Here is a 19,954-nt window from a genome sequence, read left to right as displayed (position 1 = left end):
TACATAGTAAAATTAGTTACAGGGAGATGTTGCTGCATTGGGTAAGTAGCTAAGTTGGTACAGTATATGACTCCTTATCCAGAGTCCTGGGTTTGATCATGCCTTGCTGTATCCTTGTGAAAGACACAAACTCCCATTTCCTTAGCATGATGTTGCCAATAAGGTCGTAAAAGTGCTTTGAAAATAAACAAATGCACTTAGTTACACTTTTGCTACCAGCAATACAAACATAAAGCTGTAAGAAGTGAATGAAATCTTTAGCATTATTTTCTCCCCAAGAACCAAATCTTTGTTCATATTCCAAGTTTTGGTGCTGAAAGCTATGAAAAGATGAACTAATTTGTCCAATATTTTACAATAGTCAGCTTGGGTTCAATGTTTTTCAAGCATACAGGTGTGCCTCATGCACTGAAGTTAGTTTATGGATTTGAATCATCATGGTTAATGGATATCATTCATCAGTCTTTCCAGTGAGTTTTATTATGAGCAAGGTTAGCACATATTAATGATATTCAGTGCAGTTAGAAATAGCTCACAATTTGTATGCAGTGGTAGAAAAAATTTCTCCTTTAAAATACCTAGTATGAGGCAGGCAACCTTATAAGACTGTGCACTTGTATGGCTTCCTGGTTTGAATGATAAAGCTTAGTAATGATAGTAATCGGAAAGGTGGAGGAGTTTTATACATGTCTAGACCAATAATTGAAAGTAAACCCCCCCCCCCTTTGAATGCCCCTAACATGACTGTGTTCCAGATTATACTAAACATGTGTTTTGAAAGTATATAAGTGAAAACTTTCATTTTATTGGAACTTTTCAGAAAATTCACAATTGTTTGAAATTAATGAAATTCTGTGGTAGGTAAGCTTTATTTCAAAAGACAGTCAGCATCTAACTTGTCTTAGGTGTTTCATCTGTATTATTATCTGTATGTTGTATAGACAATATCATCTGTATGTTGTATAGACAATATCATCTGTATGTTGTATAGACAATATCATCTGTATGTTGTATAGACAATATTATCTGTATGTTGTATAGACAACATTATCTGTATGTTGTATAGACAATATTATCTGTATGTTGTATTGACAATATTGTATGTATGTTGTATAGACAATATTGTCTGTATGTTGTATAGACAATATCATCTGTATGTTGTATAGACAATATCTGTATGTTGTATAGACAATATCGTCTGTATGTTGTATAGACAATATCATCTGTATGTTGTATAGACAATATTATCTGTATGTTGTATAGACAATATCATCAGTATGTTGTATAGACAATATCGTCAGTATGTTGTATAGACAATATTGTCTGTATGTTGTATGGACAATATCATCTGTATGTTGTATAGACAATATCATCTGTATGTTGTATAGACAATATCATCTGTATGTTGTATAGACAATATCATCTGTATGTTGTATGGACAATATCAGTATGTTGTATGGACATTATTGTCTGTATGTTGTATAGACAATATCGTCTGTATGTTGTATAGACAATATCGTCTGTATGTTGTATAGACAATATCATCTGTATCTTTGTGTCACATCACTTGGATGGTCATGTGATATAACTTTGGCCATGGTAGGGTTGGTGAAATTTGCTGCTGTTCTCAAGACATATCGTTGCGATAATTTTTTTTACAAAGATATTAGTTGCAAATTTATTAATTCAGGTACAAATACTTTATTATTACTCAAATGCAATCATAATTAGAGCCGTAAATTTAAAAAAAAACAAAGGCCAATGGTACAAATTAGGGTACCAGGAGTATTATGGGTGGAGGAGGAACGAAGAATACAGAATTACCTAATAGAGAAAGGATCATCATAATAATATGCAAAGAATGCATCCAATCATCAATTCCATGATTTCTGTTCCAATCCCTGTTGAACAGATTTCTGTTGATGGATCACTGTATTTTGGTCCTGGTTAGACTTTTTTGTATACCAATGAAATGTCTCTATACTAGCCTGTGACCTCTATCAAATGGTAGCAGTATTTGGTAATGGCGTCTAGTTTAGAGAAGTTTTACTGTCTCATGTATCTGAAATGGTCTTTTTATCTGAAATGGTCTCTATATGTACCACACCTGAGCAATATATATATACTATATGCGTATATATGGAAGCAACATTTGTATTTAAGACTTTATTTTTATTAAAAACTTGAGAAAACCATTGTTTATGAAATATATCAATGACATTGCTAACATTTAGCAATCAACATTGGAGCAGCATGTAGCATCAATATAAAAAATATAACAAGTTTTATGTTGGTTAAAGTAACTGATTTGTGGTGATGTTTTTGTTCCCACTACCAATGGGGGAGTGGGTAACAGGGATCAAGCTAGACTTGAATTTTAGGGAAAAGTGGCTTTTCCGTTTGGACAGAGTAGGGAGAAGTGGGAGATGAACAGGGAGATATGGGTCAAAGCTAGAAACACTATATATATATATATATATATATATATATATATATATATATATATATATATATATATATATATATATATATATATATGCATACATACACATTTCCTTTTTCTTACTTGAATTATGTTGTCTGTTTTTTAGTGTTCATTTAACATTGGCTGTAGGCAATACTAATACTCTATTTTCAAGTTGAAAAACCTGTGTTATATGTTTATTTAAACATTATTATATTCATTCCCACTGTATTCATACTTAACAGTGTATGTTTGGATGGACACACATGCAGTGTATTTTGGTCATATGACTTTAAAAAAGCACATTGTAATTAATTTTAATTAGTAGTAATGAGATTATAGTCTTGTAAGTCGGTAAAATGCTTAATAAACTACCGCTTAATTTTTATTACTTTCTGAAAGTTCTGTATAAAATGGCAGTCAGGAAGATTTCTAAACACCTTGCAACAAGCCCCTGTAAAATGTACATGGAGCTAAGGCGCAAGCCACTTTATACCTTACTGTTCATCTTAATTTCATTTGTTGCCAATAAAAATTACTCTAACTATTCATAGACAACTCACTGAAGTATTAAATGTCAATATATAACCAAACTTGACCCTTTTTTTCCAACTCAATCAATACAACCAAGAACATGCAAGGCTCCATGCGTAACATGTGAGTGAATCTGTTTTTAGAAAGAGGGATTTTCTTAATATAATTACTCACTTTCTGTCTTTGTTACAACAGTCAATTGATAGGATTGCAAATATCTTCTATCACTTACAATTTAGACTGTGTTCTATAAATTGTATATTTTCGTCTATCTATTTCTCGATCATTTATGAAAATAGACAGTCTAATGAAGTACAATTTCTTAGACACAGCCATGTCCGTAATTATGATTATTGGTTCACTATGGTTTCAGACTGTTTTTATAAAGATAAAAATGCAAACACATCATTTAAGGTCGTCATTAAAAAATGTAAATAAGAAAGTGTTCTTTGCTGACACAAATTACTATTTACATAATATAGTTTAAGTGTTGAAACAGCAGATGTTTTCATCAAATGGTATGCCTAACTTGTGTAAATCAAGCAGTGATAACTTGCTCGGGAAAGGGTTAATGGTCAGGCAGCTATTGAAAACACATGCCTGTGAATGTGCAGGAGTTTCATGTCTGCGTTATAATTTTACACCACGTTCAATACATTTCACTTTGGACTGTAACACTGTCAGAACTTCTGGCTAGGAAGAGGGAGCATCTCAAAAGTCATAAAGTACTGCAATTCAATTTATGTCTCAAAAAAATCATTGAGCAAAAATGTTTTTGCTTTCGTGACAGAAAAATGTGAAGTTTACATATTTTAGGCAACTTAGTAGCCCACTTCGCCTGGTAGCATGACCCTTAATTAGGTGAAACCATTTCCTGAAGTCCATTTAAGTTTATGTTTAAGGACAGTTTTATCTGACACAGTTTTTGGGTGATCTGCATTCCATTAATACATTTCTACTTGTCCAAGTGATGCAAGATAATAAAATAAGTGCAAGTTGACATTTTCAAGTGTTGATAACCTTACAACTAGTATGTAGCATAAAATTGCTTTTTGACAAGGTCATACCTTTGCTAAGCTAACAGTGCCATCAGTTAAGAAATGTATTCCACTGTTCATTCAAACCATCCTTTGTTTGCACACACCCCCGCACTGTGTTTAAAAAGTTATGACTCACCATAGTAATTCTTTTCAGCACTCTTTAGTACTACTTTAGTCCACTTTTATCAGTTAGGGTTGAGTACAGGCAGAATATATTGTGATACGTATTGCATTATATTGGGAAAATTTGAGTAAAAAAATACACAATAATATTAAAGAGTGATCCGCTGAGGGAGTTGAAAATTTAGCATGGAGGCCCAGCCATTGGGGGGGGGGGGGGCTTTTTGCCTTAGAACTTTTTCTTCTTCTTTTGGCCCAAGAGAAAATATTTTTTACAACAAAAATTATGGATAGAAGAAGTTTGGTTCTCTACAGATCAGAGCAAAGATATTTTTTATTAACATTTAAAAATTAAATGGTACATCTCTTATTTTAATTTTTTAAACTCTCATTAAACACCATTTAATACAAGATTTCAGGCTTCATGTTGGAAATTTTGGGTCATTGATATTCCACAGATGTAATACGGCATTTTAGAAATGCAGTTAAATCCTTTTTTTTGTAGACACATCATTGAGAAATCTTCTGGGGTTTTTATAACAAAGGTCAAAAGAGAAAATGACTTAAACAGTTTATGTTACAGTAGATATATTTTTTATATACTTTTTACAGAAATACACCTTGAAAACTTGGGGTTTTTTGGGGGGGCAGTGTAACATGGGGCATTTATCAATGGGATCTGTACCATAATGTACTGATATACTGAAGACCCACCCCCAATAACCCTGTATGAATATGGGAAAATAAAACCATACACCATAGATAATAACTTTTCCTTTTAGTAATCAGAGCTATATATAGCACTGCTTATTCTAGGTGGCACAATTCCTTGATTCACTTGGTTTTCTCAGAAATCAAGAATACAAATCAAAATTAATTTGAAAAAGTAATATTTTTGTAAGCCCTACCTTGCTTCCTTCAATAAATCCTTCATTCCACTTTTAAAACATATCATTGTAGAAAAATATGTAATATCATTTAACATTCTTTATCAGATATTTTCTTTTGGATTATTAAGTTTAACTGATAACTACTTCATTTTCACCCTTGTTTTTTCATGTGCCCTATAATATTGATGACATGTTTGGAAACATAAACAGACTGTGGTAAATATGGTATGCATTGAATAATGTATTGTAAAATATCCAATGTGACATAGCAAGCCTTGTTCGTAAGATGAACCTCCATGAAACTCATGTTATCTATCATGGTGGACAAAGTACAGTTAGTGTAAACAATCAAAAAATTTTTACCTGATACAGGTATAATACATTTTTCATTAGCTAAATTTCCTGAAAGATGTAACTGTAATAGGTAGCAGATTTAAACTATAGACATCTTTTTGTCTGTACAATAGTTTTATTTGCTCCATCTTAAGATATAGAATCAGATTGTAGTCTTGCCCACGTTAAGGCTATGACATCGTTGCTAGGTCAGGGCCTCATTTTGCTTTCCAATTCGTAGAGGTTCAGGTCTGTCAATATTGCCACTGCTGAGTCCAAGGGCAAGGTCACTGGAGCTACAAATGACTTTCCTTTCTGTTTGAATCACCAAAGCTGAAAAAGTGACTTTCCTTTCTACTTGCCAAATTGAATGACCTTTGCCTTAAAAAAACCCAAAAGTTTAAATACAGTAATGTGATTTCCTTAAAATATATTTTATTTTATCTTATTGTTTTACTCAGGATATTATGTTTCTGGAAAGCTCACATTTTTCAAGGAAAAGTTCAGTTTTTCAGTAAACTTGACTTAGGCAAGCCGAGTTTTATAAGATTCCCAAATCCCTTACACTTAGCTAATTTTGGTTAAATTTTATAAATTAATTTTGTCTTGTGCTATATTCGTGTTAGAATCATAAATTTAGTGACTGTATGCATGTCTTTTAGTACCTCACATTTGCAACAAAAGAAGGTCAGTGTGGCCAGCATTAAACATTTTACTGGCTCTTGTTAAGTTTTTGCGCTTAGATTACAACCACAGATCACTGCGACCCACATTTTGTACTTTATTGACTTTGGTTAAATTTTATGAATTCAGTTTTATTTTTCAGCTCTTTTCATGTTATAATAATTGTGATGTTCTGTCGTATTGGGGTGGGGTTCTCCCAATATAATTTAATTAAATTAAATTGAAAGTTCCACCCTGGCTCGTTAGGTTAGAAAGTTAAATTAGTGATGATGTAGATTTACAGCTCTGAGCCCCCAGTCAGCAATGCCGACGGTTAAATTATAGAGAACACGAAGATGAAATTCAATCAATAACAATTTAATAAATGTGATAATTTAAAACCGATAACTTCCAATCACTCGTCTTTCCCTTGACCAAGTGACAGCCTAATTCATCCCGTGATTTACATTGTGAGTTCGATTTTCCCCATGTCCTTGCATCTACTCATCTATTTCTTCCCGCTGATTCTTCCTTCTTTCCGTTCCTCTAACTCCTTCTTTGTCTCTGTTTCCTCTCTACTATCTCCTCCAGCTTTGCTCCAGACTTCAACTTCTCCTTTCTTCTCCTTTCCCTCTCTATTATCTCCTCCTCCAATTCTGCTCCCAGACTTCAACTTCACCTCTTCTTCTTCCTTCCTTTCCTCCATCTCTCTATCCGAGACAACGGGACCAAACTTTAACTGGTCTGTCCCTCAAAGCTTCCTGTGAAAAACCACAAGGCGTTAACAAATGTTTTATCAAACCTCACCTCACACTATAACGACAATTAACCATCAGATAGCTGTCACTGTTTTGGCCACGCATGCATACACATCGAAATTCCCACACACTTCTTGCAGGGTAAACAATGGCGTAATAACACAGTATCAGCGAATTGTTATACAGACATCAATACATTGCGTCACGTCAGTATATACACATATATATTTAATCTCATCGTACTACAATCTGACAAAATCAGATGCATGTCTGTACATTACAAATATTCAACAATGGCAAAATCTATAATCATATGAACATATGTGTTAGTCTACTATAAAATACCCACATAGTAAATTACAATATTAACTCTTACGACGGCTAGCAAGTTATATAATTCTTTACAAATATCAACTCATTTCTTCAAAATATGCAAACATATTAACAAAACAAAGTAATTCTTCATACTACGATTCTAGTAATAATAAAGTATACATACGACCTACAATTAAAATGCAGTCGCATTCCACAAAGACCGAACAAATATCTACTGACCTTTTGAAGCTTTCTGTACTTAGACCTTCCCGCTCTAAGATTTTCCCGCCAATAACGAATGGCTATTCAGAGTTACGCTAACCTCTTCTCTGTGTAATTTCTCTCAGCGAACTAACTTTTACCGGAAAACTCAGGGATATCATTCTACCCAAATCAAGGTCTCCCCCCATCTCGATTCTGATTGGGTGGCGCTGTGCCCCTGTCTAATCGTCTTAGCGGCCAGTTCAACCTGTCTGTCTGTTTGCAGGGGAAAGAAGTTAGGACACTCCCACTTCTTCATGCAATTTCTTTTGATCTGGGAACATTTCGACACCTAGGTGATAATTGGCTGTCTGTGACTTTGCAACTCCGATGACCGGTTCTTCTATTCTAGCCACAACAGTCTTACGTAACGGATTAGTGCCAGCCTTCGGCAATGTTCGACATCAAACAATGACCCGTCAGAATTACCTTGATTATACATGTTTCAAACTGTCTACTCTGGGTCGGGGTAAACATGACAATAATCAAGCTAGATAATTGTATGCATCACCTGTAAAACAAAAGGTCACTGACCTAACATTTTATATTTCACTACAATGTTAAGCATTAGTGTTTATATTATAGATAGCGACCAAATATGGTCTTTGGCATCCAGTATACATACTGTTATACCTAGAGGCATTAGGGTTATTGAGGTGATGCAGTTTGCTGAATACTTTGCACTCTCATTACAAAAGCAAGTCAATGTGACTCATATTTAACATGTACTGACTTTGATATAATTGTGTGTTTAAGTGCATTTCTCAATCAGTCTTCATGCAAGAACCATCAGACTTGATGACTGGATGCATCTCCAGTATGATACCTCCTAACAACAAAAGATGGTCTCTAACCTACATTTCACATTTGGCTTAGTTTTTGCATTAGCTCATGTCCGAATAAATGTTACATGCGATATGTTTGTGTGTGTGTGTTTAAATCATGGAACTTGGTACTGCATGTATATCAGATGTATGTCACTGTAACCCATATATCATGCTTTATTAATTTTGGTTAAATGTGTTTTAAGTTTATTTCTCAAGTTCTGTTCATACTTGATTCATCAAAGTAGATGACTATGTTTTCGCAATTTTACCATATTCTTCCAACAAATGAAGGTCATGGTGACTCATGTTTCACATTTTACAGGTTTTATTAAGGTTTTATCTTTAGATATGACCAGATATATTGTTTGAATCCTCTGTCCGTATTGTTATATCTGGAATCGTGAAAGCTGTTGACAGGGTACATTTTGTTGAGTACTATACCCTCATCACAAAAGTAGATCACAGTGACCCATTATCACCCATATTTCACTTAACTTACTAGGGTTACATTTTTGTTTGAATGCATGGTAGAATTGTTAAGCTATATGATATTATCTGAACACAAACAAGATTAAAGTAAGAAAGTAACTATTTTCATTTCATCCCTATCAATTTTGGTCTTCAGAAATATCACTTATTACAATTCATATTGAACACAGTGTAATATTAAATAGGCAAAGCCTAGTAGAAGTGAGCACAGCTTCAGTCATGTGTGTGTGTGTGTGTGAGATAAGGAATTTTTAACGTAGCTTTAACACTTTTTCAGTCATATCACCACATTATATGTAGTGTGGCAGTTTATAGTGATGTTTAGCACTGGGGCATCATGCTGCAGACTTGTAGCATGATGTCCAACCCAGTCACATCATGACACCATTCCAACCAGTCCTAACACTAACTGTTTAATGCTGAGCACCTAGCAAGGCAGCTGTTAATACCATTTTTTAAAAGTCTTTGGTATGACTTGGATGGGGTTCAAACCTGCGAACTCCCACATCCGAGGTGGATGCTCTAACCACTTGGCCACCAGAGCAGTCAGTCCTATGTCTGATGACTGAAATAATGCATTTCCAGACTGGGCACTGCACCATATAGTGTAAGAAATCATAGTTGATAATAATATTTATAACTTGAAGTTTGTACTTATTCCTGCTTATAATATGGTATTTGCCAAATCACTCTCCAGAATTGAGATCTCAAGGTCATTTTATAAGTTAGGTGTTTCAGTAGCTTTAAGTTGTTATTTATATCTATCTTAGCTTTTGTCCATGATTGTAGATTATACTCTAAGATAACATGTTTACATTGCTAACTTTGTCCATGATTGTTGGTTATAAATAGCTTGTTTACAAGCTTAGAATGATCTAGACACTAACTTGTTTATGATTTGATGGAATCTTCCATTAGGATGACTGTTTTCATGATCAAGTCGGGATGCATATATATAGGGGACTTGGTAAACAGATAATTCATTCCTGTTTTTAAGATCATGAATTATTTATTTCAGTTATCCATTGGAATTACTTGGTGCTCATTGACCTTGGATTAACACAATTGTGAATTCATTCAAAGACATTTTGGATTGTATCATTGTGGTTCATCAGGATGTTCAAGAAATTAATTCAGAACATTCTGTCCTTTTGGACTTGCGATGAGACATTTGGGATTTAATTCACAATGCTGCATCTTGTACATTTTCACGTTATAACCTAGAGATAAAGCTTTTGGTTGATTTTACTTAAATTGTTTGTTTCACTTACGATGCAGAATCATAACACACTTTATACCATAATAAATAGTTTATACCGTGATAAATGCATAGGAAACAACATTAGGCTGTTAAAATTGCATTACTAAAATTGTCTTGGATACAAATATGTTCCCTTTTGAAATTAGCTATTTAACACTTTTCTTGAATGAGAACTAACCAGGTTTACAGTCTACAGGTTAAAAAAATAAATTTAATAAGCAAGATGAAAGAACATTGTTGAGAAAGAAATCATTTTTATTTTTAACCATGAGCCAATTTTTCTTTATTGGAAGCATTTAATAAATCTTTCCCACCAGGTGTAATTTCTCCCAGAAATGGATATGTGAAGCAGTGCTTCCCTTTACCCTCATTTACGCTTCAGAGACCCCCAAATTTTTAATTTGACCCCCAGTTTTGATACCAAAGTTTTTTTTTACTCAGTCTGACCCTCAGTTTTGACACCAAGGAGATTTTTGACTCTCAGTCTTGCACCCCTAGGGGATACACTGCTGAAGGGTGGCAAATTTATTTATATATATGTTGTGAATCAAGCACTTTACATGTTAGGAAAAGTATATATTACAGATATGGAAAGATTATAATTGGAGTGAAAATGTGGTTTTAAGTTTACATTATCAGCTTCTGTGTTCAAAGGGATCATAATGATAGAGTTAAGTGAATTTTCTCTGTGACTAGACCAGGCTTCAGTTTTACTAAACATTTCAAATTATCTTCCTCCAGTATTATTTGGTTTAATACTATTTGTGAGTTTGGGTTTTCTCAGAACTTTACGCACACATCATTGTTTTAAATACAGTCATAATATCCTTCATTCTGATGAAGAAAATTTGTATTGTTTTATTTCTAAGGAAATATTGAGGGGTTTTTCAGTCAAGAAAAGGGGCCCCGAGTGGCCGAGTGGTCTAAAGCGCTCTCTGTTACGGATCACTGCATCTCACCTCTATCTGCGTGGGTTCGAGTCTTGGATTCGGCCATTGTTGGTATGTGAGAAAGCTTGCCAGTAGCTTCTCGTGGGTCGGTGGTTCTTTCCAGGGTTTTCCCGGGTTCTTCCTCCACCATTAATACTGGCAGCCATGTATAGCCTATCGTGTGCTGAAAAATGGCATTAAACCCCACAACAACAACAACAACAACAACAGTCAAGAAAAACTCCTAAATTGTATTTCAAGAATAAAAGGACACCAAGGTGAGCAATTTTAACATTGAAAAGCAAATTCATTTCTTGTATTATATGTACCCTCACAAAAATTCCAATAATGTCTGACATGCCACAAGCAAACTGATGCAATAACTCCATTTAAAAAGTTACTTTGAAGAAAGACTTGAGAAATTATTGATATGGAGACCAAGTTGCTACTTATGGAATTCTTAATATTAAGGGGATCCTATATTATATCTACACATAGAATCACATTATTATGGAGCGTGTTGTAACGAAAAAGAGATATACTGGTCAAATCTAGCTGCAAACATATAGACGAAGATCTGATGTTACTCAACATGCAGGCAGATCTGGGTCTTTGTATTTTGTTTGGTTGGATTAGTCAGTATTGCAAACGACATAGATCCTGATCTGCCAGCACATTATGTAACAGCGTATCAAGGTCTGTGTTGTTTCCATTTCAATGCGATTTATCTGGAGGTATATTGATAATTTCGACATTAGATCCTAGCCACTCAACCAGTCAAACACTGCTGTCTATGTGATTGACTCAGTTTTTTACTTTTAGATCCTTTGTCTTTGATAGTGAATAAAATCCTTCTAGCCTGCTATTTTTTGTTTTAAAACTAAATATATATTTATATAACCAATAACATGTTGAAATGTATTCCCAAAATATTCCAAGATTCATTTTGAGACATTTTGCAATGTTAAAACTAGACACTTTAAATAAAGCTGAAGGACAAGATCTGAGTATACAAAATTTCACTTGCCAGAAACTGGGCATGAAGCCTGTTGTATTCCATGTGTAGAAAATACCAATACAGTAAATTATATTTTTAAGTATCAAGTCCACAAATCCTAATGTTTAGAAATGACTGAACGACTATTTACAAAACAAGACTGAGCAGGAAGAATGACTTGGATTGCAGACATAGTCCAAGAAAACCACCACTACCCCAACCTCCGAAAAAATCTGAAAATGAGACATTTTAATTTGGTTCATAAGGTTTTCAGCCTTAAGACATTACATTGTATTATAATTGCTGTAGAACGGACAGACTGTATCACAAGGTTAATACAGATTAAAGGGAAAAAACTCTTGATTTCATTGTAAAAAATACCCACATGTACAGCTGTTATTTATTGTCTGTCATTTTTCAATACACTTGACTACCTATTTGTTGATATACAAAATTATTATCCTGTTAGAGGTAAAAATCTTAACTTTCATTTTCAGATTTGTGAATGCATATGTTTGCAGAATCTTATAAAGAATTGGTCCTCATTTTCAATAATTAAAGGTTAAACAAGTTTGATTTTATCAGTTGATAATGCATAATTTGTTTTTCTTTTTGAGAAGATATGAAAAATAACAGACAGTGCATTATGCTGAAAAAAGGGGATGTTACTGATAGGTGTTCCTAAACTTGTTATACTTTTTTATTTTTACTCCGAATAGAGTTAGAATCATTGATCCAAAAAAATTGTTTTCTTTTAATGTAAGTTATTCTCTGTACTGACATTATTTAAATTGGATGATTTAATCTGTATTGCAGGGCTCCTATTGGGCTATCGACAGTAACCCTCCTGAAGAGAGCCTGCCAGCCAGACAAAAGAAAAAGAAGTTCAGTGAGAGGGTAAATAATATTTAGTTAACAGGAATGCTAATATTTTTAGCTAGCAGTAAATTTTACACAAGGTTTTTTGCAGAACACAGTGTCTTAATGTTTTTTTAAGTTATGGTCTTGCACAGAACTAGAATTCAGTTGTATGTTCTGCCACCATCAGTTGACATCATGCTCAGAAAACAGCAAGATGTCAATCAGAATTACACATTGGTTCATGGTGTCATTCATCATCACACTTTCTCATCATGCAGCGTTTGGTTATAGGTACATGATTAAATTATTCTTGCTAAGTTTCGGCAAAGGACACTGATTAATTTAATAGGAAAGCTGACTGCAGAGCAAAGGAGCTAGATGAGTAAATGGGGTCATAAACATGCAGGTGTGAGTGCAAATATGAATTAATTCAAACCATTCCTCTTTCCCCTTCACAGTAATAAGAAGTCATGTTTTTTGTTAACTTCTCTTTTTAAGAAAGTTCTCAATACACTAAATATCAAAATTCAGTATTTATTTCAGCCCACAAAAATATCAGGAATGTCAGCGGTGGCACCATTTTAAAAAAATTAATAGCAAATAAATATGTTTGTCAAGTGACATTTGTATTTTAGCTATATCGTTTAATTTGGTTTCAGTGTAATCATCACAATATATGATATGCCTTCTTTTTTTCAAACATGAAAACTGTCAGTCTGCTGTCACGGTCACAGCTATGTCCATGAGCTTCTTTTTATGAGAATCTTTTTAAGTGCCAGCTGTGTTTTGATCTCAGATTTGCAGAAGTGTTTGTTGAGTTGTAACAAAATATTAAAAGTAGGCCTATTTTTTACTATCGTCTTAATTATATCTTTTGAATCAAATCAAATAAAGGAGGTGGAATAAAAAGAAGAAGTCAAAAGGCATGCACATCCTACCGGCACAAGAGCTAGCAGTACCAGTAGTGTGCCATATCAACTCGTGCCAACAGACCAGTTGAACATTTATAACTATTGTTATGTAGTTAACATAATTAAAGTATCTATCATTAATCAGCAATTTATCCTGCTAATTAGCAAATATGATCGAGGATCACAAGAGAAGCAAGCGAAATTGGCAGTAGTTGCATGAAAGCTTACTTTCACAAACATGTTTAACTATGGAGAAGTGATTGCCAAATTTGCTGGTGAACTCAAAATTATTAAATTGGCACTTAGAGATTTGCTCATGGATGACCAGAAATTTTGCTGTTGCTTGCAGTGAAAGTCTAGTATCAATACTTTACTAATAGACACTAAAATAAATTGAGTGTCCATGTTGATGGCTGTTGTTTCACAAATTAAATGTCTCTAGTGTTTGACAAAAGGAAACCATGTGAATCAATGATAAGACTCAAATATATCCACATGCAATCCACCTACACCATTCCCATTATGTGATGATAAGACTCAAATATATCCACATGCAATCCACCTACATCGTTTCAGTTATGTGATGATAAGACTCAAATATATCCACATGCTATCCACCTACACTGTTTCAGTTATGTGATGATAAGACAAATATATCCACATGCAATCCACCTACACCGTTTCAGTTATGTGATGATAAGACTCAAATATATCCACATGCAATCCACATCAATTCAATTTATGTGATGATAAGACTCAAATATATCCACATGCAATCCACCTACACCGTTTCAGTTATGTGATGATAAGACTCAAATATATCCACATGCAATCCACCTACACCGTTTCAGTTATGTGATGATAAGACTCAAATATATCCACATGCAATCCACCTACACCAATTCAATTTATGTGATGATAAGACTCAAATATATCCACATGCAATCCACATACACCAATTCAATTTATGTGATGATAAGACTCAAATATATCCACATGCAATCCACATACACTAATTCAATTTATGTGATGATAATACTCAAATATATCCACATGCAATCCACCTACACCGTTTCAGTTATGTGATGATAAGACTCAAATATATCCACATGCAATCCACATACACCAATTCAATTTATGTGATGATAAGACTCAAATATATCCACATGCAATCCACCTACACCATTTCAGTTATGTGATGATAAGACTCAAATATATCCACATGCAATCCACCTACACCGTTTCAGTTATGTGATGATAAGACTCAAATATATCCACATGCAATCCACATACACCAATTCAATTTATGTGATGATAAGACTCAAATATATCCACATGCAATCCACATACACTAATTCAATTTATGTGATGATATGACTCAAATATATCCACATGCAATCCACCTACACTGTTTCAGTTATGTGATGATAAGACTCAAATATATCCACATGCAGTCCACCTACACCTTTTCAGTTATGTGATGATAAGACTCAAATATATCCACATGCAATCCACATACACCAATTCAATTTATGTGATGATAAGGCTCAAATATATCCACATGCAATCCATGTACACCAATTCCATTTATGTGCTTTCATTTGAAAGCCATTTATAATGAAGAAATAACTTTCCCTTTGTGCCACTGCTCGTGTGCACAGCTCACATGCATGCATGGTCATCTCATCAATCACCGAGAAAATTAGCTGTAATGATCCTTTCTTTAAAACTTAGAGGTATATTTACCCCAAAACATCCTTATTGACAAAATATTCTGTGAGAAAAATTACTTTTAATTTATGACATAAGCTCATGGTGTAAATTGACCATCATCTGTTGATTAAAAATTGTGAATGCTGGACTGTCGGGCACTTTCATTAGAAGTGCTGACATAAACTGTCACCTTGAGTGAGGGTATGTCACCTCCATTTGTAACAAGTAGCTTTATTTTTTTTCCAGTCATCTCCATACAGCCCAGAATCTGGTGTCAGTAATTCTAGTAGTTTGGGGTCACCAGAGAATTTGCCTCCCACCTGGAATGTCCAAGTTGCAACAGTACCAATTCCAAACAATCAGGTACAGCGTGTTAGCTTAATGCTGTATTGTATTTGTTCTATATCCATTTTAAGTCTTGTGTGTTTTGTTTTTTGTACTATTTTCTGACTGTCCATTTGCATCCATCCATTAACCGTTCACTGCATATAAGTGCTTATGGACACCTGTACCACATTCTGATGGAATTGTTAATGCCTACCTCAGTCTGATTCACATACTGTACCACATTCTGATGGAAGTGTTAATACCTACCTCAGTCTGATTTATATACTGTACCACATTCTGATGGAAGTGTTAATACCTACCTCAGTCTGATTCACATACTGTACCACATTCTGATGGAAGTGTTAATACCTACCTCAGTCTGATTCACATACTGTACCACATTCTGATGGAAGTGTTAATACCTACCTCAGTCTGATTCATATACTGTACCACATTCTGATGGAAGTGTTAATACCTACCTCAGTCTGATTCACATACTGTACCACATTCTGATGGAAGTGTTAATACCTACCTCAGTCTGATTCACATATAAGCATGTTTGAATGGAAGCACCTTAGTACAGTAAACATCAGCCATTTTGAGCTGGTTTTCATAATGCTACCTTAAGGCAAAACCTCTGATTAGAAACTGTAGGTGTTGAGGTAAATGTCCATCACATCATATCACATGGTTTCTGTTAAAGATATAGACAAAATCTGCTATTTAAAATAACTAGGGTCCATTCTAAACTTTCAAAATGGAGGCCACAGATTTTATTCAGCACTTTCTTCAGTTTGAATGATGAGAATTATGACTACATCCCTTAAAAGGTCTCATATTGATGTAGGCAATACTGATTTTTGATAATTTGTCAGATTTGGTTAATTTATGATATTGACATAGGCTGTGAACCAGTAGTGTAATAGCTGAAAACAAATTAGCTTTATTTGGTCACACAACTTCACTGACTTGATGATGAAAAAGTTCTCTGAAAATTGTAAAGCATTTGAAATTTCTTCAGTGAAAAGAATTATACAACTATAAAGATATGATTTTACTCTTAAATCTATCAATAGATAAAAAAGATGTACAAAAAAGGTAAATGGTTGATATATCCTATACTGTTTTGTAGTACTCTTGTTTGGTTCACATTTTACAGATTAATTTTCACGTGTTTGAATTATTGCAAATACAATCCTAGTATATAGAAACTTCCCTAAGCTTTTGTACCTTGGCATCTTCTGCATACTGGCCATATATTTTGATCACAGTTAGACCATTCTTCCACTAATCAAACTCTGTATACTGTCACTGTTATAATCTGGCCACCTATATAAAACCACTCAAATTTTAGTCCCAACCAAGATTGGTCTAGTGAAGTTTTGCCGTAAGATGGTGAAGTTTTGCTATAAGAATTTTTATCTCAAGTACAACCAGTTTGCTAAGAACAAGCATAAATGAGTGTATGAGAACTCTGAGTCTTCGACATTTGAATTATTTCCTTCAGTAGGGACTTTTGAAACTCGGCAAAGAGAACAAAGATGACTGAAGCCATAGCATTTCCTTTATCTGCTATTAATTCAGTCTTATTTTACAGAATGTTTAAAAGAATTTTTCAGTCATTATTATTTTGATTGGGGGCTGTTTATTTTTTGTAAAATATGTTATGAATATTACAAATAAAATAAAATTCAGAGTAAAAACCCTGAATTAAATGTTCAGAAAAGTTGAACTTTTTTGATGAAATTGTGATTATAATAATTGTAGCACTGTCCTGATCATAAAATGCAGTGATTATTTATGACAACACCACCTTGAAACTTGGTGCAAAATATGATTTAAATATTATATCAGGGTATGGTCTTGAAGACTTTTGCATCCAGAAAATTTGGAAGAAATAAAGCTAGAAGATAAATGAGAATTTTATGTCACACATATGTGACAGAGCTTTAATTAACAAGATGCTATGGATGCAAAGAAATGAGAATGTTTGTCGAAGATTACAGTATGATATAAGGTTATCACATGATACTATGATGTTTATAAATGAGAATGTTATATATCACAGTGTGATATCAGGGTTTTATTACATGATGCTAATAAATGAGAACATTATGTCACATTATGACAAGGTTTTTATCAAATGATGCCATGATGCTAAGAAATATGAGCAGTATGTCACAGATAACAGTGACAGAAGACATTTATCACATGATGCTAAGAAATATGAGCAGTATGTCACACAGATAACAGTGACACAAGATGTTTATCACATGATGCTAAGAAATATGAGCAGTATGTCACAGATAACAGTGACACAAGATGTTTATCACATGATGCTGAGAAATATGAGCAGTATGTCACACAGATAACAGTGACACAAGATGTTTATCACATGATGCTAATAAATGAGAATGTTATGTTGAATATAATTTATGCGCCAATATTTCTGTTTCTTAATTTTAGGGTCGTCACCATCAAAACCAGTCTGCTGGAGGTAGTTTCATAGCAAATAACATCCATGGTGAAGATCTCAGTGCCTCCTTCCGAAGTTTGTATAAATCTATTTTTGAAAGTCCACAAGGTAGATCTGTAATTTAAATATAATTCGATCTGCTTCAGAGTGGCCTTTCCTTTATGCTTTTCTTTCTCTATTTATGGAAATGGTATATAGCATGTGTTTTTAGCCTACCATGATACCTTTTCACAAAAGAATGTGTCCAGTATTTTTTACAAATATCTTGCCACAAATGCAGAAGGGGTAGCTACTGATACCGATGTCTGTTCATATGGATATACCATTTGATGCCCATGTCTATTCATATGGATATACCAGTATACACCCATCTGATACCCATGTCTGTTGATATGGATATACCAGTATACACCCATCTGATACCCATGTCTGTTGATATGGATATACCAGTATACACCCATCTGATACCCATGTCTGTTCATATGGATATACCAGTATACACCCATCTGATACCCGTGTCTGTTCATATGGATATACCAGTATACATCCATCTGATACCCATGTCTGTTCATATGGATATACTAGTATACACACATCTGTTTTAATTTTGCATTCAGATTCACATATTGGAAATAAGTATAGTAGGATATTTTTGTTTTAACATAAAAAAATTCTTGCTTACTTATTCTGAACAAGAACAAAATGCAATGTTCTCTTAAAAAAATTAAAATATGCATGGGCTAGACGTCTAGATACTGATCTGTGTTCTGAGGTTTTTGAAGGATTCTTCTTTCATTTATGTTTTTTTAAACCTAAATTTAAGAAATGGCAGCATCTTATTTTTGGTATTGAAAATTGTATTTCTCAGAGAAGACTTAGTCACACAATGTGGAAGTCTGCAGTAAAGGTATTGCCAACAGATTGACAATTTCAGTTTACACCTGATGCAGTGCTATACATCAAGTTACCAACAGATTGATAATTTCAGTTTACACCTGATACAGTGCTATACAACAAGTTACCAACAGATTGACAATATATATATATATTAAAGAAGTAATCTTGCATCTGATTGGCTGACCTTGCCATCACAGTGGGGGCCACTTTGGTAGTGTGATATGTGGAAATTTTCAAATTGCTGCAGATTCTTAGCAAAATTTGAAATTCTATTATAAGAGGATTTATGTTAAAGAAACGGTGGTTTTTAAGTTCAATGGTACAGATAATTCACAACTTTTATTTCAAGTTTAGATTTTGACACCAGAATAAAGAGAAACTGTCACATAAGATAATGTTTTGAATCACGTGCATACACAAAATTATGAGATGTTTTAATTTCTGGAATGATATGCGCTTTATTAAGTATCTTTTAATCTCATTGAAGGACACAGGATGCAAGTTTTACACTTTTTCAGTGATCAGTATTTGAATTTAACTGATTTTTTTTTTGTTATTAAATTTTTTTTAGTCCATTATTCTTTTGTATTTAGTATCTCACAATCTGTCTTTACATCTTTCCTGCAAGATCAGAACTCCTTACACCACCATCCCTGTTATAATGTTAGTTATGTCTGTGGATGGATATTTGCATTATAACAAGTTTAGACTTTATTTTGTTTTGATAATTCAATACATTGTTTATCATGGGAATATATCCATTTTTTTGTAAAAAGACAGATGGGCTATAAACACATGCTAAAGATAGTAACCATTATAAATACCTTGTCATAACCTCACTAGTCTTTTTATCAGTTCTTAGACTAAACCTGCTAGTGCTTTATTATG

At 33.7% G+C, this 19,954-nt stretch overlaps 1 protein-coding gene across 3 annotated transcripts in view; it reads left to right on the top strand.

Moving 5' to 3' along the window:
• Positions 1–19,954, top strand: part of LOC149781842 (forkhead box protein J3-like) — a 71,737-nt gene that overhangs the window by 16,235 nt on the left and 35,548 nt on the right. For 2 of the 3 annotated variants that reach the window (XM_089936029.1, XM_089936028.1), the window contains exons 3-5: positions 12,698–12,778; positions 15,613–15,729; positions 18,160–18,244. In XM_089936029.1, the coding sequence (XP_089792155.1) occupies positions 12,698–12,778; positions 15,613–15,729; positions 18,160–18,244 (283 nt within the window). Of the gene's footprint in view, positions 1–12,697; positions 12,779–15,612; positions 15,730–18,159; positions 18,278–19,954 lie in introns of all 3 variants that reach the window. The other variant, XM_089936027.1, reaches the window with a different exon arrangement.

Source organism: Sinohyriopsis cumingii, chromosome 15, assembly GCF_028554795.1.
Source record: "Sinohyriopsis cumingii isolate HCF-2022 chromosome 15, ASM2855479v2, whole genome shotgun sequence".
Lineage (NCBI taxonomy): Eukaryota > Metazoa > Mollusca > Bivalvia > Unionida > Unionidae > Sinohyriopsis > Sinohyriopsis cumingii.
This window is presented reverse-complemented; position numbering and strand designations above follow the sequence as displayed.